The sequence below is a fragment of the Gymnoscopelus microlampas genome (genome assembly GCF_963454915.1).
Source record: "Gymnoscopelus microlampas genome assembly, chromosome: 3".
Classification (NCBI taxonomy): Eukaryota; Metazoa; Chordata; class Actinopteri; order Myctophiformes; family Myctophidae; genus Gymnoscopelus; species Gymnoscopelus microlampas.
The window spans coordinates 50540393-50567037 of NC_139940.1; the positions used below are offsets into that span (position 1 = coordinate 50540393).

The following is a 26645-nucleotide window of genomic DNA, read 5'->3' on the forward strand; positions in this document are numbered from 1 at the left end:
CAAAAATATGAGTTGATCACAACAGAGACACATAGGTTGTGTGTCCACCAAAGAATTTTATGCCGTTGTTGGATTGGATTGTGACAACATTACAGTGTATCTATGTCATCGTGATGTCATTACAGTGTATCTATGACATTGTGATGTCATTACAATGTATCTATGGCAGTGGTTCATACATTTCCCAGGACCCTCAGTGTTTTCTATTGACCAACCATGTGTCCCTAAAAGGTCTCTAACTAAGGGTGGTGAGTGAGGTTTCTGTTGAGTCGCGTGCGCGGAGAACCAGATGACTCCAGGCAGTATCACACGACAAGCTCTGAAGTTTAATACATACTTAATGAAATATATACAGTATTGTACAGTAGACACATGACCAGAAGATATGGAACAAGGACAAGAACAGAATGGATAGGAATAGAACATGCATCTTGTATCACTGTGCACAGACGTCAGTCTCTCTGATAAAGTAGTTGATGGTCATTGTATCACAGATATCAATATGCTTACGTAGATGCACATGTGTGTACTGGGTCAAGCAGATACAGGTCATAAATCATGACACTCAGTATGGTAGGCATTAGGCATTGGACCCTATAACTCAGAGAGTGAACACATGAAACCAAATATACCCGTAACACAGAGTTACAGGCCTCTAAGGGTCCATTTGGTTCCATTATCTATCAATCATTTAGCTGGGGACCCACTGAAACCCCCTCAAGGACCGTAGTGGGTCCCCAGACCCCACTTTGAGAACCACTGCACCACCTCTGTCACATCTAGATCCCAGACACCCACCCAATCTTATTGGACCATCCCTTACTGTGTCCATCTCTGAGCCAGTCTTAGCCAGGCGAGGCAGGCGAGGCAGGCAACAACAACACTGTAACAGAGGGGTGCAATACGTTAGTCCGACAGCGCATTCCTCCGACAGCGCAGTGCTCCGACATTAAACAGTAAACCCGAACCAAACCCGCACCCTAACCCTAACCGCACGCGGATGCCACATAGTCGGAGAAAAGGTCTGTCGGATTAACGCATGCCTCCCGTAACAGAGTGGGTGAGTGGATTCGACGCATGCGCAGTTGGATCTCCCGTTGTTTTTTTAAATGCTAATAAACAGCTGAGATTTGGCGAAATTGAAAAAAGGGCTTTGCAGTTGCGTTCAGATGTAATGGTCAATGGCTGTGTGCAAATGCAGATGAATAGCTCCAGCCACTGACGAGAACCGGGCACACATTTTTGCTCTCACATTTTTATCTCTCACCACGGTCGGTCGACTACAGAGGATTGTTAATATTTTATAGTTTAGACACTCTGCTCTTGGCAGTCTGTTTGTTTGTAGTATTTATTGTTTGATGACACTTCACCTTCATCACAAGGACATTAGTTTGCTTTTGGGAGATATTTTATTTCCAAGACTTTTCTTCCATCACACTGTGAAAATGACCAGTACACTGTGCCCAGTGCCCAGTGTAATGAAAAGTGACTTTAGATCAATTCATCCATCCATCCTCATCCATCCATTCATCAATCCATTCATCCGTACATTCATTCATCCATCCATCCATCCATCCATCCATCCATATCCGCTTATACAGACTCAGGTCGCGGATGTAACAGTTTCAGCAGAGAGCTCCAGACAACATTAGCATTATTCATTCATAGCATTAAACTTTATTCATACTGGGGATCCTGAAGATGATCCATTGCCAGCATGGAGATATAATCCCCCCATCTGGTCCTTGGTTTGCCCCAATCAATCAATTCAATATTGTTGAATTTAAACTTTATTATATTATTATGTGTTTCAGCTGCTTGAAGAGAATCTCGTAACACTTGTGAAAAAAGAGATGAAGAGGTTCCAGAGGGTTCTGAAAACAGATTACCCAGAATGCTTAGAGAGTCAGAGGGAGAAGGGGGAGGTGGCAGATGGTGAGGAGGGGAGAAGCATCACAGAGGGAGCTCTGAAGATCACACTGCACCTCCTGAGGAGTCTGAAGCAGGAGAAGCTGGCTGACATCCTGGAGATCAGTAAGAAAGTATTTATTTACACCTTTAACATGATGGAGAGCAGTAAGAAAGTAATTACACTATAAGTCAAATTGAGGCAAAATAATTTAAACAACTCTGTGGTCGATATAAACATATCTACAAGCATATCTCTAAGATTCTTAGAAACAGTTCAGACAATAAGCTGTTAAAACTATAACTTGTAATTAGTTACTTTATTTAATATCCAATTAATACTTCTAAAGGACCACTTACATTACCCTGCCACACGTGCATATGGGAAAAATGAATATAATGTGTATCAGAAGTGTAGTAAGTGTAGTAGACACACCAAGAATAAAAAATCAAGAGGATCTAATGGTCACTAGTCATACAGGTATAAGCAGCCAAATGAAATACTGTGCTAAAAGCAACATAACGGTAAAACACTTCTATTGGTATTTTTTTCATTAATATCTGGGCGGTCACTTACGTTAACATACACTCACTGGTGTCTTCCGTTCTTTGGTTTAGAAACTCTTGCTCCTGTCAGTCAACGAGAACTCAAGTCTAATCTGAGGAAGAAGTGTAAGAATTTGTCTGAGTGGATTGCTAAAGAGGGAAGCCCAACACCTCTGAATCAGATCTTTACAGAGCTCTACATCACAGAGGGAGGGAATGGAGAGGTCAATAAAGAACATGAAGTCAGACAGATTGAAACAGCATCCAGGAAACCAGCAAGACCAGAGACATCAATCAGATTTGAAGACATTTTCAAAGTCTTATCTGGACAAGATGAACCAATCAGAACAGTGATGACAAAGGGAGTGGCCGGCATTGGTAAAACAGTCGTAACTCAGAAGCATGCCCTGGACTGGGCAGAGGACAAAGCCAACCAGGATATCCACTTCATGTTTCCATTCACTTTCCGAGAGCTGAATATGATTAAGGAGAAGTACAGCTTGGTGGGACTTCTTCATCATTTCTTTGGTGGAATCAAGGAACCATTAATCTGCAGCTTAAAAGAGTTCCAAGTTGTGTTCGTCCTTGATGGATTAGATGAATTGAGGCTTCCTCTAGACTTCCAGAACACTGAGATTGTAACTGATATCACAAAGCCAACCTCAGTGGACGTGCTATTGACAAACCTCATAAACGGTAACCTGCTTCCCTCTGCTCGCATCTGGATAACTACACGACCTGCAGCAGCCAATCAGATACCAACTGATTATGTTGACAGGGTGACAGAGGTGAGAGGATTCACTGATCCACAGAAGGAGGAGTACTTCATCAAGAGATTCGGGGATGAGAAGCAGGCACGCCCAATCATCTCACACGTCAAGAAATCCAAAAGCATCCACATCATGTGTCACATCCCAGTCTTCTGTTGGATCACTGCAGCAGTTCTGGAGGACATGTTGAGAACAGAGATGAAAGGATTGCTGCCAAAGACCCTGTGTGCGATGTACATCCATTTCATGCTGGTTCAATTCAAACAGAAGAATTTGAAATATCATGGTGGAGCTCAGACACATTCTGACAATAATCCAGAGAATACCATGGTCATTCTGTCTTTGGGGAAACTGGCGTTTGAACAGCTAGAGAAAGGCAACCTGATCTTCTATGAAGCAGACCTGAGAGAGTGTGGCATTGATATCAGAAATGCCTCTGTGTACTCTGGAATGTTTACACAGATCTTTAAAGAGGACAGTGGGTTGTACAAGGACACAGTGTTCTGCTTTGTCCATCTTAGTATTCAGGAATTTCTCGCTGCTCTTTATGTCTTTGTCTCCTTCGTCAACGATGGCGTCAACCTACTGTCAGAACCACAAACAACCTCCACTCCGCCCATGTTAAATCACCTCTACAAAAGTGCTGTAAAAAAGGCCTTGCGGAGTCCAAATGGACACCTGGACTTGTTCCTCCGTTTCCTGCTGGGCCTCTCTTTGGACACCAATCAGAAACTCCTACAAAGGTTGCTGACACAGACAGGAAATAGCTTCCAGACCAATCATAAAACAATCAAATACATCAAGAAGAAGATCACAGAGAATCCATCTCCAGAGAGAAGCATCAATCTGTTCCACTGTCTGAATGAGCTGAATGATCATTCTCTAGAGGAGGACATCCAACAGTACCTGACGTCTGGACGTCTCTCCACAGACAAGCTCTCTCCTGCTCAGTGGTCAGCTCTGGTCTTCATGTTGCTGTGTTCAGAAAAGGAGCTGGACGTGTTTGACCTGAAGAAATACTCTGCTTCAGAGGAAGCTCTTCTGAGGCTGCTGCCTGTCCTAAAAGTCTCCAATAGAGCTCTGTAGGTTCATTTATAACTGGATATTTTTAAAATATTATATGTTCTTTCTTTAACAGAAAATCTAATAAAAAAGTATTTATCACTAATGCTTCTTCAGGCTAAGTGGCTGTAACCTGTCAGAGAGTTGCTGTCAGGAGTTATCGTCAGTCCTCAGCACCAGCTCTAGTCTGAGAGAAGTGGACCTGAGTAACAATGACATTCAGGATTCTGGCGTAACCCTATTGGCTGTGGGACTAGGGAGTCCACACTGCATGCTGGAGACTTTCAAGTCAGTATAACTGTGTTCAACTGTGTTTAAATAAAACCAAATACATTTTTAAATTCAATGGAACAGAATATTCTTAAGTGAAACTTCTCTGTGTGTGTGTGTGTGTGTGTGTGTGTGTGTGTGTGTGTGTGTGTGTGTGTGTGTGTGTGTGTGTGTGTGTGTGTGTGTGTGTGTGTGTGTGTGTTTGCACGTACGCAATACTTATCTTATTATGTGATCTTGATTTTACAGAAATCAAATTAATAAATGATTTACCACTAATGTTTCTTCAGGCTGAGTGGCTGTAACCTTTCAGAGAGTTGCTGTCAGGAGTTATCATCAGTTCTTAGCTCCAAATCTAATCTGAGAGTGTTGGACCTGAGCAATAATGACTTGCTGGATTCTGGCGTGAACGTTCTGGCTGTGGGACTGGGGAGTCCACACTGCATACTGGAGACAATCAAGTCAGTATGCTTGAAACTGCGTTCACCTGTAAACTGTGTTCAATAAATCAAAGTAAGTTTCTATATTCAATAGAACAGAATGTAACATTGGAAAACGTGTGTGTGTGTGTGTGTGTGTGTGTGTGTGTGTGTGTGTGTGTGTGTGTGTGTGTGTGTGTGTGTGTGTGTGTGTGTGTGTGTGTGTGTGTGTGCGTGCGTAGTTTGTCAAGATGTCTGGTCACAGAAAAAGGCTGTTTGTCTCTGACCTCAGCTCTGCGCTCCAACCCTTCCCATTTGAGAGAGTTGAACTTGACCTACAATCATCCAAGAGAATCAGGAGAAGCGATGTTCTCTGCTGTTGTGAAGGATCCACACTATAGACTGGACACCCTTAGGTATGAGAGACTTGGTCTGTGTGTGAATGTTCATAGTGTCTACTGTCTACTCAGACCACAAGTAAACACCAGGCGTCACATAGAAATAAATTAGGCAATTCAACTCTGCCAGCGGGAGGCTGTGTGCATGAGACAAAAACGAATGCAACCTTTTTGAGGGATTGCACCTGCTTGTCACTCCACGAGATTGACCTCGCTTCTGCCAGCTCACGTGCGTGTGTGTGTGTGTGTGTGTGTGTGTGTGTGTGTGTGTGTGTGTGTGTGTGTGTGTGTGTGTGTGTGTGTGTGTGTGTGTGTGTGTGTGTGTGTGTGTGTGTGTGTGTGTGTGTGTGTACTCAGCAAACCACTGCACCCATCAGCAGTGTTGGGTTAACGTTACTGTAATGCAATTACTTACTAGCAACGTAACTTTTCCCAGATCAGTAACATGTTATAGATACTGACATTGTAATGGCCGTGTTACTTGTTATTGGCTCCGCCAGGCCGTAAGGCATGGCCGAGACTATGTTTTGCACCGTGTCCCCCTCCGTCTGTGGACAGCTAATTTCCGGCACTGTTGGCTTGATCGCAGCGAAACTGTGCACACACACTCCCTGGATGCCCATTCAGAACCTCTGCCCCACATTTTTCACATGGGCCTGTTCACCAAGAGGCCAATGTTTGCTTTTTTTTTTACACTACTCCTACAGATTGTATCCAAACATCATGCAAATCGGTACACAGTATCTCTATAGTCATTAAACGAAACGGGTCATTTCGATTTTGTTTTTGATTGGCTAAGAATGGCCTCCAAAGTTTGCAGGAGTGCTCCGTTTGGAACAAAATGCCTCAAATCATGAATACAGCGTACACTTTCCGTGAAATTTTCACTAGGCCTAGGAAGACATGCCACTTGAGAATGATCAAATCAGCCTCATGATGGCGCTATAACAGGCCGATTTGTGTTTTTACTAAGGCCGGGCCGTTAACGCCATTACCGGGCTAAGTTAACGGCGGACTCTTATCGTGCGATAAAAAAATTACCGCCGTTAATCTATTCTCAAAGTTGGGTCTGGGAGCCAAAACATTAGCTGATGTAGCTGGTTGAATTACTCTGTGTCTGTGTGTGACTGCAATGCGTGTGTGTGTGTGTGTGTGTGTGTGTGTGGGGGGGGGGGGATAGGTGTCGGGTTTCACATGGTGTACAGACGTGCGCACTGCCTCTCATTCATTTCACTCAGACAGAGAGAGGCTGAGTATGTGTCGTTGAGCAGTGAGCGCTGCTCGGTGCGAGCGTGTTGCTCCACTCGTTAATTTATTTGCTTCAGGTCTGTAAGCCCAGCGAAGCTTATTAAAGTGGTCATTGGACAAAAGCAGAGCCTACGCTACCGTGTTGATGAACAAACATAGCAGTAGTTGGGCACTGTTTGGTAATACTTGTTGCTATAGAGCATGCTACTGAGTGCTACATGCTAACAAGTAACAACAAACAAATGTATGCGTGCGGGTGCACGCGCACGCACGCACGCACGCACGCACGCACGCACGCACGCACGCACGCACGCACACACACACACACACACACACACACACACACACACACACACACACACACACACACACACACACACACACACACACACACACACAGTGTAGGACAGTGGTTCTAAAAGTGGGGTCTGGGGATCCCCAGCTAAATGATGGGTAGTTAGGAACCAAATGGACCCTTATGGGTCTGTAACTCAGAGTGTACAAATCGAACCAAATGGACCCTTATATGGGTCTGTAACTCGGAGTGTACAAACCAAATGGACCCTTATGGGTCTGTAAATTCAGTGTCCAAATGGAACCAATTGTTCACAATTTTCAAAGATAGGCCTACTGGATAAACTTTTCAATAGCAGACTAGATTCTTTTTTGTAAAGATTTAATGTAGCCTACTCTCAGAGAGTCAATATGGTTTTAGAACTAACAGATCAACATCTCAGGCATTGATGGAATCCATTGAAAGAATCACAGTTGCAATTGGAATATTAATTTACCCCAAAAAAGCTTATGACACTATCACACCATATTAATAAACAAACAGGAGAAAATTGGTATTATAGAGGCATTGCAGTAGACTGGATTAAAACAAAGTTATTTGGACAGACATCAACAGTTTGTGAAGCTGGGCAAATACAGCTCAAATCATTTGGGCGTCTCCCAGGGGTCAGTATTGGGGCCCAAACTTTTTATTCAATTATTCAATATCAATGATATTTGCCAAGTTTCTAAGCTGCTGTCACTGGTACTTTTTGCAGTTGACACATATGTTTTTTACTCTGGGGATTATCCAGATGATAATATAAAATAATTTGGAATAAACAGGGATTGCTTTTTCAAATGCAGTGTTTACACATGTTTTTCAGACTGGATAAAACTTTTTTTTATCAATCATATCGACATCGGTTATATCGGTTATCGGCCATAACAGCAATATATCATATCGGATATCGATATCGGCCAAAATCACATCGGTGCATCCCTAGAACACACATATTTTGAATGCCTTCGGCAGACTTCAAATGAACCATTTTAATCTAGATTAATCTAGATTAACTCCAGGATTGCAGATAGATTAATCTAGATTAAAAAAATTAATCTATGCCCACCTCTAGTTTTTACCTATAACTGCACCGATCTGTGTAAAACGTTGTAAGTGTACTCCCTAGAGGCCAAGGAAAAACCTTTGCCCTACATTTTTCACATGCCTTTTATAGAGCCACCAGGAGGCTGACTTATGTAAAATAAATAATGGATATTACTCCTTCAGATTTTATCCAAATTTCATGCAAATCGGTTCACATTATCTCTATAGTCATGTGATCAAGACGGATCTGTTTGATCATAATCCTGATTGGCTAAGATTGTCAACAGTTTGCAGGAGTGGCCCATCTTGAACAAAATGCTGCAAATCATGAACACAGCGTCCAATTGCGATGAAACTTTGCATGCACATTTGCACTACCTTGAGGAACAAATGTCACCCTTTCAACATTGCCCTATTATAGCGCAATCGGGAGGCCGGTTTTTGCACACAAAAAAAAAAGATATTACTCCTACAAATGTTGTCTAAACATCACACAAATTGGTACATATTATCTCTTTAGTCAAGTGATCGTTAGACCGGCCCACCGGCTGGTCCTCCCTTAAGCCATGAGCCTTGATGTCAAAATGATCTCATTGTTTATATTATCATAGAGAATATTAATACCTGACCTTGTCTCTCCTCCATACCAGTGTGGACCATGGTGGAGAGAGCATGCTGACACCAGGTGTGAAGAAGTGTAAGTGTCTATTCTGTTTTATTCATTCAATCACAGCAGCACATCCAGCTATTTAGATCAGGAATCCTTAGGGGGGTTCCAGGGGGTCCCCAGCAAAATCTCTTAATACAGCATCAAAATCAATTTCAGCACTTTTTCATATTGTATACTTTGGCTATTAAAAATTGCAGATTTACAAGCTCTCAGCGTGACTTTGTGCCGCACTGCGAGCTTATACATCTGCTATTTATTATTATTATTATTTATGTTTTTTTCTTTTACACAAATCTTCTCTTCAGATGGGGGTCCACAGCCAAATATATATCAATATGGGGGTCCTTGGCACGAAAGAGTTTGAGAAGCACTGATTTAGATGACCCGCTCATATACACGGAAGCATGTGACATTCACTCATTCACATCCTACTCTGAATGAAGATGATAATAACCATAATATGTAGGCTAATACAGTATGTGATATTAACAAAAACATACCTCCAAGCACCAGACTGACAGTGACTGTGTCATTGTATGTCATCAAGTCACCATATAGCTGTCTGTCATGGGCATGATGTGCCCTCTTGCCAAATGCTTGCGTTTAATCCAGGTCTGTTGTTTTGCTTGTCAAGTGGCTATAATAGAAAACGGATTTCCCCCTACGACTGGGAGGCTTTCAAAATAAGAGTGCATTTTATTTGACACAATTGGAAACGTGCAATGTCATTAGACAACACAGGTTCTATTTTGAAGTCTGCCTAGTGGAAGTATATTAAATGGACCGAGGGGTCTCCGACTGACTAATAGAAATGTTGATTTTAAGGTGGCAGTGCCAGGGCCCCCTTCGCTCGGGGGCCCCTGTGCACGTGTACAATGTGCACAAGCCATAATCCGCCCCTGCATGCATGATACAGTTGTAACATCAATCCCACGTGTTTTTTCAAACCAGCGAGTAGCGTTATTGAGCTGCGTTCTGTTTTAACCCATTAAAATCAGGAAAGCATCTGTCATTTTAGATTTTAGCTATATATCGTCTCTGTCGGCTTGATGTCCAAAACTGTTACTTTTCAGGATTCAAATAAAAAAATAGCAGATCGGCAAGCTCGAAACGTGGCGTGAAGAGACGTATTTCGAGCTTGTTTTGATACTTTTGTGCGACACTGCAGTATGATCAAGTAGGACGATAATTTACGAAAAAACACAAAAAGTTAAAATATGGAGATCAGAGGTTTATGCCTGACAACAACGATATAGAGCAACATACTATTTATTCAGAAAACTCTTTAGGATTATAGAAGACATTTTTAGAATCAACTTCAGGTCTTAATAGGTTAAACCAGTGGTTCTCAACCTTTTCAGGCCGTGACCCCCAAAAATGTCATATTTGAACTGGGGACCCACCACAAATATCATATTTGAACTGGGGGGGGCCCCAAAAATATCATATTTGAACTGGGGACCCCCACAAAATATCATGTTTGAACTGGGGACCCCCCCCCCCCACCCTGACAAGCACTTGTTATTGTAGGAGTTGAGGCATTACATTTAGTTTGACTCAGTTCCACAGATAAATATTGTGGAAGTGACAGATCTACAAGCTCAACAATGCGTTGTGAGCTCGTAGATCACACACACACACACACACACACACACACTTATTATTATTATAACTAATAATAATATGTTTGATTATTACATATTATTATGTGTGATTGTAAACTGGTCCTGTATTGTATGTTGTTCTTCCCGTCAGATGTGTGTGAACTCACACTGGATCCAAACACAGCACACAGATACCTCTCTCTGTCTGAGAACAACATGAAGGTGACAGATGCGGAAAAGGATCAGAAGTATCCTCATCATCCAGACAGATTTAAGAACAGGCCACAGGTGATGTGTAGAGAGAGTCTGACTGGACGCTGTTACTGGGAGGTAGAGTGGAGTGGAGAGGTTTCTATAGCAGTGACATACAGAGGAATTAACAGACAGGGTGATGACAGTAGGTTTGGATTCAATGACAAGTCCTGGAGTCTGAGATGTGATGGCGTTAATAACAGTTACACTGTGGGTCACAATGAGAAGCACACTGTCCTCCCTGTCCGTCCCTCCTCCTTCTCCTCCAACAGAGTATCAGTGTATCTAGACTGCCCTGCTGGCACTGTGTCCTTCTACACAGTGTCCTCTGACATACTGACACCCCTGTACACCTTCCAGTCCACATTCACTGAACCTCTCTATGCTGGGCTCAGGTGCAGGAGGACTGGCTCCTCAGTGTCTCTGTGTGTCAGATAGACGAGGAGGAGGAGGAGGTATACTGTAGTAGCAGGTATAATGGGGTTGTGGCTCCTGTGTGTGTGTGTGTGTGTGTGTGTGTGTGTGTGTGTGTGTGTGTGTGTGTGTGTGTGTGTGTGTGTGTGTGTGTGTGTGTGTGTGTGTGTGTGTGTGTGTGTGTGTGTAAACCCCTGTAAATGTAAAAGACACTTCTGTTTGGAGTAAAGTGCTCAAGCAAACCAGAAAAAAAAAACGTTTTTATTAACAAATAAAATGGAATCTTTTAACAATTAAAATGCAATCTTTTTCTATTAATATTTGCTTTGTCTTTATTGTTTTAGTTTTGCAACAGCTTTCCGCTAGATGAACGTTATTGTGAATGCGTTCATTCTGGCGTTTGTGAACGGCACTCTCTCACAGTATAACTTTGTTCAAGAGTGTCCCAAATTTCCATGGTTACATCGGTTTGTCATGTTGTATTTCATCCTATCCTGTGTTTCCGTGGCGCCTTGAACACACAATCAGCCAAAAAAAAGAAAAGCCTGGCTGTCTCTGACGTTCATATGCGCAGCGCGGAGTGAAAACAATCTACGTGCAGAGTCAGGCTACTATGCAGCACCTGTGATTACAGATAGCCCCTCGGGTTAAATATGCAAGGGAAGCACCACTTAGTTTTATAAAATCCCTGTTTTATCCGTTTATCAGTTTGTGTGTCACTGTAGCACGCTGAGTGATAATGATCCAGAGCTGTATTGTTCTTCTTGCAGAGTCTCCGACGCAAGATCATTTTGTAATTTAAGAAAGCTTCTGCGCTGTATTAACTACACACGCACACACACACACACACACGCACACACACACACACACACACACACACACACACACACACACACGTATGAACAACAACAACGTTGTTGGGACCGGGTGTACTGCTTGTGTTTAAGACTTTAAAAAACTTTTCACTGTTGATGCAGTTTATTTCTCTCTCTCTGCTGCTGCTGTTCACTCGGGCTAGAGCCTAATTTATACTTTGCAGCACGATGGTGTCCCGTGCCTAAAATAGCAGACATACAAGCTCACAACGCGTCGATGATGCAATAAAATGCATAAAAGTAATACCTGATAAAGAAAAACATCACATGGATGCAGCTGGGACGTATCATCAGTGTTGTAGCCTGGGGTCATAGGGTGTTTCGGGTCTCGCAACATACAACATACACCCTCACCCAGGTGACCCAGCCAGGGTTGATCAAGCCCCGACTTACGTCCCAGTAGCACCCACGGTCAGACCTATAGGGAAAGACAGGGCAGTCCGCTTCTCCGGAAGTACTCTGCCGGGACTCGGGGAGGCTCTGGCACGTGGAGGGACTAGGCTCTGTGGGTTGTCTCCTGGCCGGGCTCCTCCTTCGTCTCACCAGGTCCAGGACCTGAGCGCTGCGCCAGATCAGGTGCACCGCCCCGATCCAAACATTTCCTTCTGGCGTGATGGTTCCTTGGAACGATACCACTAGATTGGGCCGTCTAATGGTATTAGCTCTGCTTGCGGTACGCTGGAATGGCCCTCCTAAAGGCCTAACCGCGGGTTTGTTGGGCTTCTTCCTCACGGAAGACACAGCATGGGGCGCTAACCCATACTGCTCCCGGGGTGCCGTCTACATTCCGGCTGTCAACAGTCTCTCCTGTGGTCACCAAACTATTCCTGGTTGTCACGTAGTCTATAAATTCCTATGAGCCACTATAAATAGAATAACTGATAAAGAAAAACATCACATGGATGCAACTGGGACGTATCATCAGTGTTGTAGCCTGGGGTCATAGGGTGTTTCGGGTCTCGCAACATACAACATACACCCTCACCCAGGTGACCCAGCCAGGGTTGATCAAGCCCCGACTTACGTCCCAGTAGCACCCACGGTCAGACCTATAGGGAAAGACAGGGCAGTCCGCTTCTAAGGCCTACTATTAGTAATAGTAGGCCTAATAATCTGACACAAAGTTTCAGTGTTAAAACCGATAAAATAATTGCTGTATGTGTTGTCTTTATATGGGCTGTGGCAATAACCTTTACAAATAGCTCGCAGCAACGTATTGAAAAAAAATATATATATAATAGTTCATTTTTGGAACCATGAACTTTAGTTAAAAAGTTTGAATTATGAACTAAGAACTGAACTAGTTCATTTTTAAATTTGTGAACTATGAACTGAACTAGTTTATGTAGAAAGTGAACTTTCCCAACACTGGTGACTGAAATCTCTTCGTTGTTGATGCACAAAAGATGCTGTTATAAGTGGCCTAGCTGTGTAGTGATTGGTGCTGAAGATCTGATTGAGGAGTGCCTGTTAACCCTGTTAGTTGATTAGAACATGGGGAACATCTTGGGTGGATTGCTATTGTACTGTGGTTGGTTAATTAGAAATGGAAGGGTGAAGTCTGCAGAGTATTTAAGGGAAAATGCTTTAGTAGTGTACACTGGGCTGCAGGGAGAGGTTTTATCACTATGCCGCTCCATTCATTTCATTGAAATGATTTAGTTGTATTCTCTTTAGTTGTATACTTTTGCAATTTTTGTTGTCCTGGCCTGGATCCAATTCAAATCGTTGTTTTCTGCAAGCTTGCCTCCTGATACATTTGTTTTATGTTAATGTTTTTTACTGACTTTGTGCCAATCAACTCTCCGACTTTGTGACAATAATGATACATCATAATACAAAACCCACTTAATCTAGGTTTTGTATTAATAATCTAAATCTGTAAACTAACTTGAAACTAAAGCTGTTAAATAATTGTAGCGGAGTAAACATTTAAACATTTTCCTCTCAAGTGTGTTGAAGGATAAAGTATTAATGGAGATACTCAAGAAAAGTAAAAGAAGTTGTACAGACGTAGATTACATGGCCTAAGACTAAAGAGGAAAGCAATTGTATAATACATGTAGTGAATTGAGCTATAAGAATTTTAAACCAAAAACAAAGCACCCCAAACAAATAATGAACTACAGATGTAGAGAAAATCTCTCTTGTGAAGAATCAATTGCACTGAAGGCTGGGAGAAAAATACTGCTGGATTGTGGCCAAAATGCCCCTTTAATTGAATGACTTCCATCATGGTACTGTACCCAAAAATAAGTTATAACATAGTGACACCTAGTGGCGCAAAATGGAAGTAGAGCCTGGATGTAGGATTCACAACTGAAATGATTGTACTGTATGCCAAAAATCTAAACAGTGCTCACATGAAGGGCTGGTTTAATGCTTTGGTCAAGTTGTATGCATTTAATTTTGACTACAATGTTTTCCCTCTGTATTTTCAATGTTCACGTTGTTTTTATGGCGTGGAAGTCAGAGTATCTAGTCTAGAACAGTGGTTCCTAAACTTTTTAGCTCGAGACCCAAAGGAGGAATTTGCTGTCTCCCTGGGACCCAAACTAGTACAAATATATATATATATATATATATATATATAATAATAATAATCAATGAAAATTGGTATCCTGACCTAAAAATGTATTTTCTGTTTACCTAAGAGCTGGAGAGATGAGTAGACCCCTGTTACTAAACAAACACTCTATAGCAATGATTACTATAGGATTGCAATGTGATGCGAGGGTGTGGACTGGCCGACACCAACTCAGAACTCCTAATTCGCCGTCCTCCACTCCCTCCTATCCAGCATCAGGGACTCTGCAGTGTTGAATGTAGAGCTTTTAAACACTTATTTTAACAAATAATAGCTTGAATTTATATAGCGCCTTTAGTGAACCCAAGGACGCTTTATATTAAAAACTATGAACAACCAACCAAACAAAACAACTATTTGAGAATAGGGTCTTTTCAAGGCAGCCGTAACCCAAAAGCATCCGTGTCATTTTAGAATTCTTTGACTATTCAAAAATAGATATACAAGCTCACAGTGCTGAGCTTGTAGATCTGCAATTTTTATAAACATTGTGAATGTGCGAATCTTGGAATATAATTATACAAAACTTAAAGCGAACATTTTTAACTCAAATATTTGCTTCTGGGGTTCCCTGGAACATATTTTGAGATGCAGGCTAAATACAAATAATTTTGGGGGTCCTTGACAAGAAAAAGTTTTAGCACCACTGAATAACAACAAAAGTTTTTTCAGAACATTTAGAAGACATTTGTAGAGTCAGCCTCAAGTCTTAATGGGTTTAAAAGAGTCCAGTGTTGGAGCATGGCAAATCTCACTTGGGAGAGACAGGGTGCAAAGAAAATCACTTGGAGCCCTTTAAACAATAGTTCCACTCCAGTGAAACTGTGAGTTTATATTAAATAGACACAGTGACACCAGTCTATCAACACAAAGTAGTATGTTTACTTTAATGCAGCAGGTTAAAATATTGCTTCATACTTTTTTTTCTTTTTTTTTAAACAGTATTGGTTATAGTTAGGGATGGACGATTAATCATTCATCATATCCGTATCGGACAATATTCATTATTAAATATATTGTATTATATTGCACAGTCCAGCAACCCATGGTTTGACCCATATTTTGTAAAAAAAAAAAAAGTAATTAAAAAAAGTCCAACATGTTCGAATTAATTTAATCTAATTTAGTATATACACAACTTTTGATAGATACAAAAATAAACACAAACTGAACATTTTATTTAACCAACATTATTGGACTTAACCAGTTAAGCCCTATTCAAAAAACGTGACGTGTTGCTTGCAGATCGGCAACTTTTTGGAAAAGAAATTGCCAACAGCGATGTGCCCAAAAATTGGTTACCAATCGGGACATCAGCTGCATAATTGCTGACGTAGTCAAAAACGTAACGGTAGATTATCTGGATATCTAGTCCTCATGACCTCCTCCTCCCCAGGCATTCACCTACGAGTGGCCTCTCTTCTCCTCCTGTCCATCACTCCCACACCCTTGTCTCTCCTCTCCATTCTCGCCCTCCATCCCACCCTCTTCTCCTCCACCTTCCCCCCCCTCTACTTTCCCTTCCTCTTCATTAAACGCTCGCTCTACTTCCCCCTCTCCTCCCGCCTCTATTCTCTCCTCCTCTCTCCCCCTGTCATCCTCCCCTGTCTCCTTTTTCCTCCTCTCTTTTCTCCCCCTGTCCTCCTCCCCGTCTCCTTCTTGCCCCTCTCCTCCCCCTTCTCCTTTCTCCTCCTCTCCTTCCGCCTCTACTCTCTCCTCCTCTCCCTTCTCCCCCTGTCCTCCTCCGTCTTCTTTCCCCTCTCCTCTCTCCCCCTCTCCGTTAATCGCTCGCTCTTCTTCCCCCTCTCCTCCCCCTTCTCCTTGGTCCCCCTCTCCTCTCTCCTCCTCCTCTCCTTTCTCCCCCTGTCCTCCTCCCCCGTCTCCTCTCTCCTCCTCGGGCACGTTGCAGCATTTGCAGTGGTTCCTGAAGCCCCCCAGGGAAGGGGACCTGAAGGAGCAGAAGGGGCAGCTGTAGCATCCCGCCCGGTGCGCCGCGCCCATGTGCTGCTGGAATAGCGACGGCAGGAAGAAGGACAGACTGCACTCCTTACAGGAGTACGCACGCTCCATCTGGTGACTCTGAGAGTTGTGTGACAGGATGCTACCTGGAGAGAAGGGGGGGGGGGGGGGACAATCATTTATTCATCCTATATTAACCCATTCAATCCGGGAACGCGTCTACAAATGTCTTCTAAAGCCTAAATCCTGAAAAAACTTTCAGTGGTTCTCAAACTTTTTCAAGTCAAGGACTCCCCAAAATTATATGCATTAAGCCACGGACCCCCATCTCAAAACATTTAGTTCCAGGGACCCCTCAGAAGCAAAGATTTGAGTTACAAATGTTCCCTTTTAAAAGACATTCAAAGATTTGCACAAATTGTCATGATTTTTCAAAAAATTGCAGATCTACAAGCTAGTGTCGCGCTATGAGCTTGAATATCTGGCATTTTTCAATATAGCCAAAGAAATCTAAAATGACGCAGATGCTTTTCCTGGTCTTAATGGGTTAAAATTGCCTAGAGGGTGGTCGGGCGGGCGGACGGACGGACGGATGGACGGTGAACACCACAAACGTAACATGCAGACTTCGATCCGCACCAAACTTGACACAAACACTGTTCAGGGGTCTGCCATGACAATAGTCACACCAGGGGCAAGCACACCGTTGCTCCAATCCACACCAAACATGGCACAAATGCTGTTCAGGGATCTGCCATGACAATAGTCACACGCAAAAAAGTTATTTGCACACATATGTGGCACTACAGCAGTGTTACAACAGTGTCTAACATTTCAAATGGCCATAACACGGTGACCATGCTCTGATCAGCGCAATATAGGACTGGATTTGAATGTAGTATCGAAAATTATCCTACATCAGCGATTCTCAACCTATGGGCCTTGAGCATATTGCAAGTGGTCCCCATGCGCAGCATGTTTCGTCACTAGAAAAGCATTTTGTGCATCTTATCTGTGCCACATCGATACCAATGTGCGTAACGCTGGCACAACCGGGTTCTTGAAGGTGATGGCAACTGACACTCTTGATTGGTTTAATTAATGTAATGCCCAAAACACACCCATGACACATTCAGGGCGTGTTGCGCCGGGCGCTAACACATTGTGGCCATATAATGTGCCCTGTAGATAGAATTGGCATGGACCCAAAGCACAAGTTAAGACCATGCGCCATGGCCCAAAGTTTCACCGTTAAAATAGGGACGTTGGTCTATCAGACACTGGCTTGGCAACCGTAGCAGTGGTAACAATAGAAGCAATAGTTGTAAGAGTACTAGTAATCAGGGAACAAACTTAACTTTTTGGCTTAACAACAACAACACATTCTGGAAGTTGGTTCCTAATTTGAGAGTGGCCGAATAGTCTCTAATTTAACATCCAAGGAAGACATCCACACGCCATTGGCTGTTGACAGGTGTTAATTTCGTTCCCTGCTAGTAATAACAGCAGCAATACCTTTTACTTTAGTCTTCCATCCACAGGTGGCACAGACGTAGCGGTTACCAACAAATTTGAACAGCTTCGCTGTCGCCTCCATCTCCTCTCGTAGGAAGTTGCTGTTGCTTTGCGACGTGGAGATGATCGCCTCCTCCTCATTGGACTGGCGCCGTTTGGAGGACACGTGGACCGAGGCGTACGATCTGGCGATCCTGTGTTTTTTCACGGCGTGGTTGACCGCTGCAGTCCTCAGCCTGTTTGTAAAGTTACAGCTCTGACAGCGGTAATACTTCCCATCTAAATACGGAATGCCCTCTTCCGACATGCCAGCTGAAACTCCAGCACCAGTGTTTTTGTCAGCTTCTTTTTGGACACCGCCGTCCTCCTCTCTCTCCTCTTCCTTGTCGTCTCCCTCGCTGCTCCTCTTACGCTTGAGAGAGTCCTCTTTTACGACCTTCTCTGCCTCGCCTTCTTCCTCCACCTAGAATTACAAGTGCAATTTCAATTCAGGCATTTGATTGACTTCGCAGACGTTCTTATCCAGAGTGACTTCCAATAAACAACGTAAATAATAACAGAATGCAGAGAGAACAATAGAGTGCCTACAGAAACTAGGATACCAGGTGAACAATGAACCTAGCATCTGTCTAAACCATTGGTTCTCAAAGTGGGGTACGGGGACCCCCAGGGGTCCTTGGCGGGGTACCAGGGGGTCCCCAGCTAAATAAGTTAATAAAGCGTCACAATCATTTTAACATCTTTATCCGTATTTTCTACTTTGGCTATTAAAGAAATAACAGATCTACAAGCTCATAGTGCGGCACTGAGTGCAGCGCTATGAGCTTGTAGATCTGCTTTTTTTTTTAATCTTGAAAATGTGTGCAAATCTTTAAATCTTTTTTTAAAAAGGCGAAGATTTTTAACAAATCTTTGCTTCTGGGGGTTCCTGGCAAAACATATTTTGGGGTGGGGGTACACGGCCACATACAATTTGGGGGTCCTCGGCATGAAAAGCTTTCAGAACCACTGGTCTAAACAACATTCTAAATATCATTCTGTACATTAATACAATATGATATACGACTAAGACAATACAACACGACATCTAAAACATTCTGTACACACCTCCCAGTCTACTAGTTTATCCCCGTCCTCCCCTCCTGCGTCCTTCTGTCTGTCCATACAGTGCTTGCTGACGATGTGGTCGTACAGGCTGGGGAAGGATTTTGTGGTGAAGAAACATTCGAAGCAGTGGAACAGCTTGGCCGTGCTCTGGTAGATCATGATGTTGCCCAGGCGGCCGACCGCCATCTTGTCGAGGCGGCTGGGGTGGGCGTCGGCGGTGTGGGTGAACAGGTGGGCGTGGCTCTTGCAGAAGTCGCCGCAGAGCGGACACTGGAACAGGGTGCTCCGGTTCCTGACAAAGACTCGCCCTTGCCATGACGTGGTCGTCAAAGCGTCAGAAGACATCAAGACTTCTGTCTTCCTGCTCTGGGAAGGAACCTGGAGGGAAGCCAAGAAATGTAGTTAATGTTCCATACAGCGGTAATTCTGAAACTTTTTAAGTCCCCGGCCCGGACCCAGCTTTGAGAACAACTGCCATACAGCACTAGAGAGTAAACAAACTTCTGACACATTGAATATACAGCTCAAAGGAATGTTTTCAGTTTATATTAATGTGCAGACTAGGTAATGATGTAGCATCTATAACTATAATGTTACTATACTAGTAGCCTTGGGAACACATGCGTTTCTTTTTTAGTGCTGGGGTAAGTGATATGTTTTGGTTAAAGCACTAAGGTTTAAAGCACTATATTCTGATAATAATCATTGCTATAAAGTGTATGTTCAGTAACAGGGGTCTCCCCGTCCCTCCACCTCTTTAATAAACAGAAAATACATTTTCAGGCAGGTTACATATTTTCAGCCAATCAGGAGAGAATACCCATTTATCAGCTTAAATGTTATACTGTCATCACTTCCGATTCCACTCGTTTAATCTGTGTCCTGTGTGAGTTCTATCTCCAGATTGGATACAATTGGTATACTGACCTGAAAATGCATTTTCTGTTTACTAAAGAGCTGGAGAGACAGGAAGACTCCCGTTACTGAACAAACACTTTAGCTATGAGGACTATCAGAATAGAGCCATTTAACAACAAAAATATATCACTTACCCTAACTTTAAAGTGGACATGCATAATGTTACAATGGTAGTGTTAAAGGTGCTGTAAGTGATAGGTATTTGTAAAAACAACAACAAACGTGTTAAATAGCTCTATATATTCTGATAGCAGCCGATCATTACTATATTCTGACTAGTTCATACCCGGGGATGGATAATGGTTAGTGGACATGCAATTTCAAACGAAAAGTATGTGGGAAAATGTAGTAGGAGTGCTTTAATACAATATTGAGTATACATGATGTGGAAAAGCAAGAATGGAGAAACAGCACAGCACAAATTGAAAGGGAAGTAGCAGCACTACCAATAGTGGGACAGTTAGTTGGCAGTTGTGTGACTGCTCTGAGCAGTGTATGTGTGGAAGTGTCAGTGAACATTGAAGTTGCAGGTGCTTTTGTTGTCTCGCTTGAGCCACCCTGTGAGAGCAGAGCGCTGCTCGAGGAGCAGCATCAGCACGCTGACGCGGTGCACGGTGGTCAGCTTCGCGAGCTTGTCGATGCGCGTCTCTGTCAGTGCGCTGTCGTAGCAGACGCTGGTTAGGGCTTTCAGCGGCGCGACGTTTCCTCGAGCGCTCTTTTTCTAGCGAGTTGAACGTGGCTCTTTTCTTTGGCATTCTGCGCGTATTCGGGGCAGGTGAGGGACCATCGGCGCCGGATGTAGATGCGATGGGGTCACCTTCAAATACAGAACGTACTGGAAATGACGTTGAGTAGAATGTATTAAAGGCACTTTAATTGTCACAGTGAAACATTTTAAGGGTTGTTAGCATGGAGCTGTAGGCAGTGGTGTTGTGTTAATGGGGTTGACGAAAAACAAAACAAAACAGTACAAACATTTTAATGTGAAGCTCCCCCAGATTGATTTACGTTCCGCCACAGATCCATTAACTTGTAACCGATGTTGATAACAGACAGTATCAGCATGAATGTAAAGGCATACGCATTTAAGTAACAAATATGTGCATTTTAGGCTCCAAACGTAGTTGATGCTTTATTATATCCCAAATTTGAAGTTGCAGTAGAAATAATGTGTGGGGTGGCCTGGTTGATAAACATGTACCATAGATATTGGGGAGGGGATTAAGTGCTGAAGCAGGAGAAACGTACATGCAAAGTTCAAAGACACCTTAGTTTGCAAACTATGTTGAATGTTTAGTGTGTATGTGTTTATAGTGCAACATCACTCCAAGGGGTGTGTGGACATCACAACAAAACACAATAAGCAAAGAATAGTCAGTGTATGTGTGCCTACATGGCACGTATGATGAAACAATGAATAAGCAGCAGTGCACATAACACACACAACGTTGCAGGGGGGAGAGCAAACAAAGAGTTTCGCACTTCTGTACTGACTGGAGGTTAATACTGCCTGGCGGAACAGAGAGGGGCGCACTGTGTCTCACACACACACACACACACGATCGTCTGCTGTGGACGTGAGGTTAGCACTGCCAGGATGTGTTTGCAATTAAATAAAGAAGATCCGGCGGGCGCACAGAGATATACACACGCAGGGCGTGCGAACACACACAGAAACATGATATAAACACAAATAAAGAAAGTGAAAGAGTAACAATACATCATGGCTGGCGCAAAGAGATACATGCATTGCACACACTGACACACAAACATGTGCGTTGCGTAAAAGTGTTTCCAAGTGAAAAAGTAATAGCCTGGTAAACCCTCCCTCCGGAAATCTCATTTCCATTTGATTCCAGGAGTGAGTCTGGCCTGATTGCCCATTGTGGGAGTTTCTAGCGGAATTACCAACTAACCGAGCCAATCAGCGTCCTTGCTCATTGTTTTGTGATTGACAGCGGGGGTAGGCCAATCAGGTGGAACCAGAGTGGTTCACACGTCATTAATCAATACACCTTTCATACAAACTGCTCATTAACATCAAAGACAAACCAATTACTCCTGGTGATAATCACAGCAGCCTAAAGTGGCTTAATTGGACATCAAAGGGCCACTTGGACATCAAAGCTACATTACTCCCACCCATCTCCAGCCCACAGCCAAATTGCCCATATAGGTCTGCAGGCCAGACTCACTCCTGAAATAAAATACAATTGAGATTTCTGGAGGGAGGGTTTACCAGGCTAAAAAAGTAACAGCACACACAGACTATTGAAGCAGTTAAATAATTACCTGTATCTGAGCTTGTCGTTGCGTGTCCATAAGGTGAGTGATGCCTGTTTGAGGTAGATACATATATAGGCTACTCTCTCTTGAAGCAGATACATATATAGGCTACTCTCTCTTGAAGCAGATAAAGATATAGGCTACTCTCACTTGACAGGCTGAAATCGGCAACCAACCTGAAAATGAATTTCTGTTTACTAAAGAGCTGGAGAGACAGGGAGACTGTTACTCAGTGGTCTGGTGGAAAAAGTACTAAACTTTTTTACCAAGTTTTCAAATGTATAAAATCGCATCGCGTCTCATTGTGAGCTTGCAGATAGGCTTTTTTTCAAATGGCTAAAATGTATATAGGGGCTGCTGAATTGGTTAATTTATGTTTTGTAATGATAATCAAAATCAACAAAGTAACCAGTAACTAAAGTTTTCAAATAACTGTTGTGGAGTAAAAGTATAATATTTGCTTCTGAGATATAGTAGAGTAGAAGTAGAAGTAAAGAAAATTGGAAATAGGCCTACTCCAGTAAAGTAAAAATACCTCAAATTGTACTTGAGTAAATGTACTTAGTTACTTTCCACCACTGCCCACCTGAAAATGTATTTCTGTTTAAAGAGCTGGAGAGATTACTGTACAAACACTAACAATGATTAGGCTACTATCAGAATATAGAGCTTTAACTTTTAAGAAGGAAAAAAAACGGGGGAAAAACACATTTTGTCTTTACCAAAATATATCACTTATAACAGCACTTTAAATTATGGTTGACAGGACAACGTGCTTAATTTATGCTAAAAGTATTTCTTCGTTACACTCACTCACCTGTATGTCACTGACAATACAATATAATCTGTTTGCCTCTAGACCGTGTTAATAACAATAACAGTCATTATTATCTGTCAACAAAGTCTCGCAACGACAGACAGCCTGAACAACCGTAGCCAACCATTTACTTCCGGCGCGAGGATTAGCCAATCAGCGCGCTTCAAGAGTCCCTCTTCTTCTTCTTTTTTTGTAGTTTTATGGTGGTTTGGCAGCCATCATTAAGTGTTGCATTAGCGCCATCTACTGGAGTGATGGAAAAAGTAAAAGTATCAATCACCAGCTCAAATATGATTATTTGGGGGGGTCGTGGCCTGAAAAGGTTGAGAACAACTGGTACACAGTACAGTGCCCACCCAAGTTCATTCTATAACCTATTTCTCAAAGTACCTTTGCAGCCTGACATGTTATTCATTTCAGCTGTTCCAATTCCAAACATGCAAGTTTACATGACCCATTTTTATTACTACAGTGTACAGTCCACTGTATTAAATTGTATTGTATGTTTGTTTTATGGCCAATGTACTTATATTAACTAATATTAGTATTACTAAATGCATTTGAAATTAAGTAAACATTTTACACTGTAGTTGTTAATATCCCTTTATTATTACATTTGTGACGAAGTATAGTATATTCAATTCAATCTTTATTTCAGACTCAAGGTCCATATCACGGACAGCATGACACATACACGATAAATGACGATAATACATTTAAAAAGAAAAACAACAAAAGAAAAACATAAAATCAGTACAACTACAGCTGCTCACAGTCTGTAGAGGGTAACGAGCGTCTCTAGCAGCAGTGTGTAGCTCAGTCACATGTTCATTCCGTCCAGGTTTTATACTATGCTCCTTTTTCTTACAGTTATAAAAACCCTTACATAAGGCATTTAAAACGTCAATAATGACATCATATGTAAAACATAAATCTCTACCATGATGCTCGTTTTTACAGTTGGTTGTCACTGCACAGTATTGGTTCTCTTGGAATTACAACCGAGTCTAATGATTTGTCAGTAAGTGAGGTGTAGTGATCAATATCCTTCTCACTTAACTTTGACCAGTCCAGCCTCCCTGTATGTTTTATTGTCATCCACAGATAGCACCGGGACATTTTCAACATTTAGGGTCAATACAATTGGAATATGATCTGTGGTGGCCAAATCATTGCAGATGTTTGTTGTCCAGAGAAGCGTGTGCATCAGCTGTGCATATACAGTGATCTAGCCATGACACTGTATGCCATGCTTCACCAATATATGTATAGCTTTTCTCAGGTAGTAGAGATTTAGTTGACAATATAAGATTATTATAATCATAATAATATAATTAGTATAGATACTACTGGTGTAGAGTGCAGGTACACAATGTGGCCCCTTGGAGCATTTAGTGGCCCCCCCACATCATCAAAGTTGCCCACCCTGATCCAACTGTTGTCTGTATTAAAACAAATCTAAGATACAATCTTACAAAAATACATGATGAAATTAACCACTTAAGCCCTATTTAAAGAATAGCAAGAATAGCCAGTCTACCAGCTCACAACGCAGACCCTATATTTTCCATACTGTTTTCACTATATTTTCTCTGCATTTGAAATACAGATTAATTGGTTAATGCATAATGTACTTCTTCCCTTCCTAGAAATGTACAGTAATGGAGTCAAAAGTACAATATTTGTCTTTGAAATGTAGTGGAGTTATAAGTATCCAAAAATACTCAATACTCAAGTACAGACACTCAACGTCCACCTCCACATAGTATGGAAGATATTACACAACAGCTTGAGCAAAATGAGCAAAATGAGACACTGACCATTTGAGAAAAAAAAGTTCACTCCACAAGCTATGAAAGATATGGCCAGCATCATTTTATTATCGTCAATGTAGCCTCTGAAAAGACCAAACCAGACATTTAATTCATCCTCATAATAACAAGTTTGAACTGTTCCAGTGTTTCCCTAACAATGGGTCGGGACTCAGGACCCATTTTTATGGGTCGCAAGATACTACAAAAACATAATAATAGCACATTTATTTCCAAAGCTTAAAAAAAATAATTTCAGAAACTTTCAACAAACAAAGTTAATAAAAAAAACTAAGATATAGTGAAAATAGCTATAAGCTATAGCTTACAAGCTCACTTGGCATTACCCAGAATTGTGAGCTGGTAGATCTGCTATTTTCTTATTACAGTAAATAAGACACCAAAATGACCAAATATCTTTTTAGGGTCTAGAGCGGAAAGTTTGGGAATTCAAAACGTTCCGTCTAGTCAGCAGCAGGTAGAGCTCATGTCCATAACCCATAGAACTCCACCATAGTCCATCACTGTTGAAACATGTCTTACAGTAGTAGTTTTGCTTTGGTCCATCCATATGAAATGTCTCCACCATGATGGAGTTGTGAAACAGATGTGCTCCTTCTTCAGTCATCACAGTAACGTTGACTTTGTGCCACTAGGGGGCAGACTGGCACTTTATTTACACTTTAGTAACATCCTTATCCCCCAGCATCACTGTTGGGAGATGACATGTTCACCTTTAAGGATGCAACTGTTAATCAAACTAATTGATTTAAAAAGGTAGGGGTTAAAACTTAAAAGTAATCCTTGCTATGGTGTGTTGTTCACAACCCTGTCTCTCCACAGCTCTTTAATAAACAGAAAATACATTTACAGGCGGGTTGCCAATTTCAGGCAATCAGGAGGGAGTACCTCCTGTTTTATCAGCTTGAACGTTATAGCGTTCCAGTTCCAATTCTGTCTTCTCATTTGTTTGTGTAATCACTTCTAATTTCACATGTTCATACTGTATCCTGTATGAGTTCTCACTCCTGATAGGATAACATTTTTATCCTGACCTGAAAATGTAAAGAGCTGGAGAGACAGGGAGACTCCTGATACTGAACAAACACTCTATAGCAATATTTATTTACTATCAGAATATATATTTAGCTATTATATATATACATAGCTATTTATCACTTATTTTAACAAACAATATCACTTGCCCTACCCTACCTTTAATTTATTGTTAAAAAAAAACAGTAATTGATACGTTCGTGAAATAATCAATTGATTTATGGCATTATAGGCACAAAGTGTAGTTTAATAAGTAAATAGTCGACAGTTGCAGCCCTATTTAGCTTCTGATTATTCCCCTTTCTCCTCTCCTTCCTCCTGTCCTTTCTTTTCTACTTTCTCCTGCTCTCCGTCACTTGCTTCCTCTCCTTCCCCTTTCTCCTCTCCTTCCTCCTGTGCTTTCTTTTCTCCTTTCTCCTGCTCTCCTTCCCCTTTCTCCTCTCCTTCCACCTGTCCTTTCTTTTCTCCTTTCTCCTGCTCTCCCTCACTTGCTTCGTCTCCTTTCTCCTCCTCTCCATCGCTGGCTTCTGCTCCTTCCTCCTCTCCTTTCTCCTCCCCTCCTCCTCCTCCTCCTCCTCCTCCCTCCTCTCCTCCGTCGCGGGCGGCGCAGCGTCTGCAGTGTCTCTTGAAGCCTCCCACGTTTCGAGACCTGAAGACAGGGATGGGACCATATGAAAATCAAGTTTTTGATTTCAGTTAAGATTTCATTTGTTTTTAACCCATTAAAACCGGCAACGCATCTGTGTAACCACTTAAACCATTACTTCATACT

The 26645-nt window shown here is 42.2% G+C and overlaps 4 protein-coding genes and 1 long non-coding RNA gene across 12 annotated transcripts in view; 3 read left to right on the forward strand and 2 right to left on the reverse strand.

Moving 5' to 3' along the window:
• The window catches only part of LOC311042423 (NACHT, LRR and PYD domains-containing protein 3-like), a 118698-nt gene extending 107687 nt beyond the window's left edge, over positions 1-11011 (forward strand). The window contains exon 14 of the mRNA XM_084053156.1: positions 10984-11011. The gene's annotated coding sequence lies outside the window, so the exon portion shown is untranslated. The remainder of the gene's footprint in view (positions 1-10983) is intronic.
• LOC311038761 (protein NLRC3-like) overlaps positions 1-11012 on the forward strand; it is a gene marked incomplete at its 5' end in the record, with an annotated part of 96916 nt that extends 85904 nt beyond the window's left edge. The window contains one exon of the mRNA XM_084048356.1: positions 10972-11012. The remainder of the gene's footprint in view (positions 1-10971) is intronic.
• LOC311042422 (NACHT, LRR and PYD domains-containing protein 3-like) overlaps positions 1-11036 on the forward strand; it is a 447659-nt gene extending 436623 nt beyond the window's left edge. For all 8 annotated transcript variants that reach the window (XM_084053149.1, XM_084053151.1, XM_084053150.1 and 5 more), the window contains 7 exons: positions 1815-2034; positions 2527-4306; positions 4404-4574; positions 4847-5017; positions 5218-5391; positions 8653-8699; positions 10428-11036. In XM_084053149.1, coding sequence (XP_083909275.1) covers positions 1815-2034; positions 2527-4306; positions 4404-4574; positions 4847-5017; positions 5218-5391; positions 8653-8699; positions 10428-10966 — 3102 coding nt within the window. In that variant the 3' untranslated portion in view covers positions 10967-11036. The remainder of the gene's footprint in view (positions 1-1814; positions 2035-2526; positions 4307-4403; positions 4575-4846; positions 5018-5217; positions 5392-8652; positions 8700-10427) is intronic.
• Positions 11037-15808: 4772 nt separating this feature from the next.
• On the reverse strand, positions 15809-22247 carry LOC311041898 (uncharacterized protein; the record flags this gene model as incomplete). Its single annotated transcript, XM_084052380.1, has 4 exons — positions 22196-22247; positions 18986-19363; positions 17879-18341; positions 15809-16509 (listed from the first exon to the last, which is right to left on the reverse strand). The coding sequence occupies exons 1-4, from the start codon at positions 22223-22225 to the stop codon at positions 15809-15811; spliced, it is 1572 nt and encodes a 523-aa protein (XP_083908506.1). The 5' UTR covers positions 22226-22247.
• Positions 22248-25603: 3356 nt separating this feature from the next.
• LOC311042435 lies at positions 25604-26412 on the reverse strand. The gene is made up of 2 exons (XR_014600512.1): positions 25873-26412; positions 25604-25842 (listed from the first exon to the last, which is right to left on the reverse strand). It is a non-coding gene; the product is annotated as an uncharacterized lncRNA (long non-coding RNA).
• Between the last annotated feature and the right edge of the window lie 233 nt (positions 26413-26645).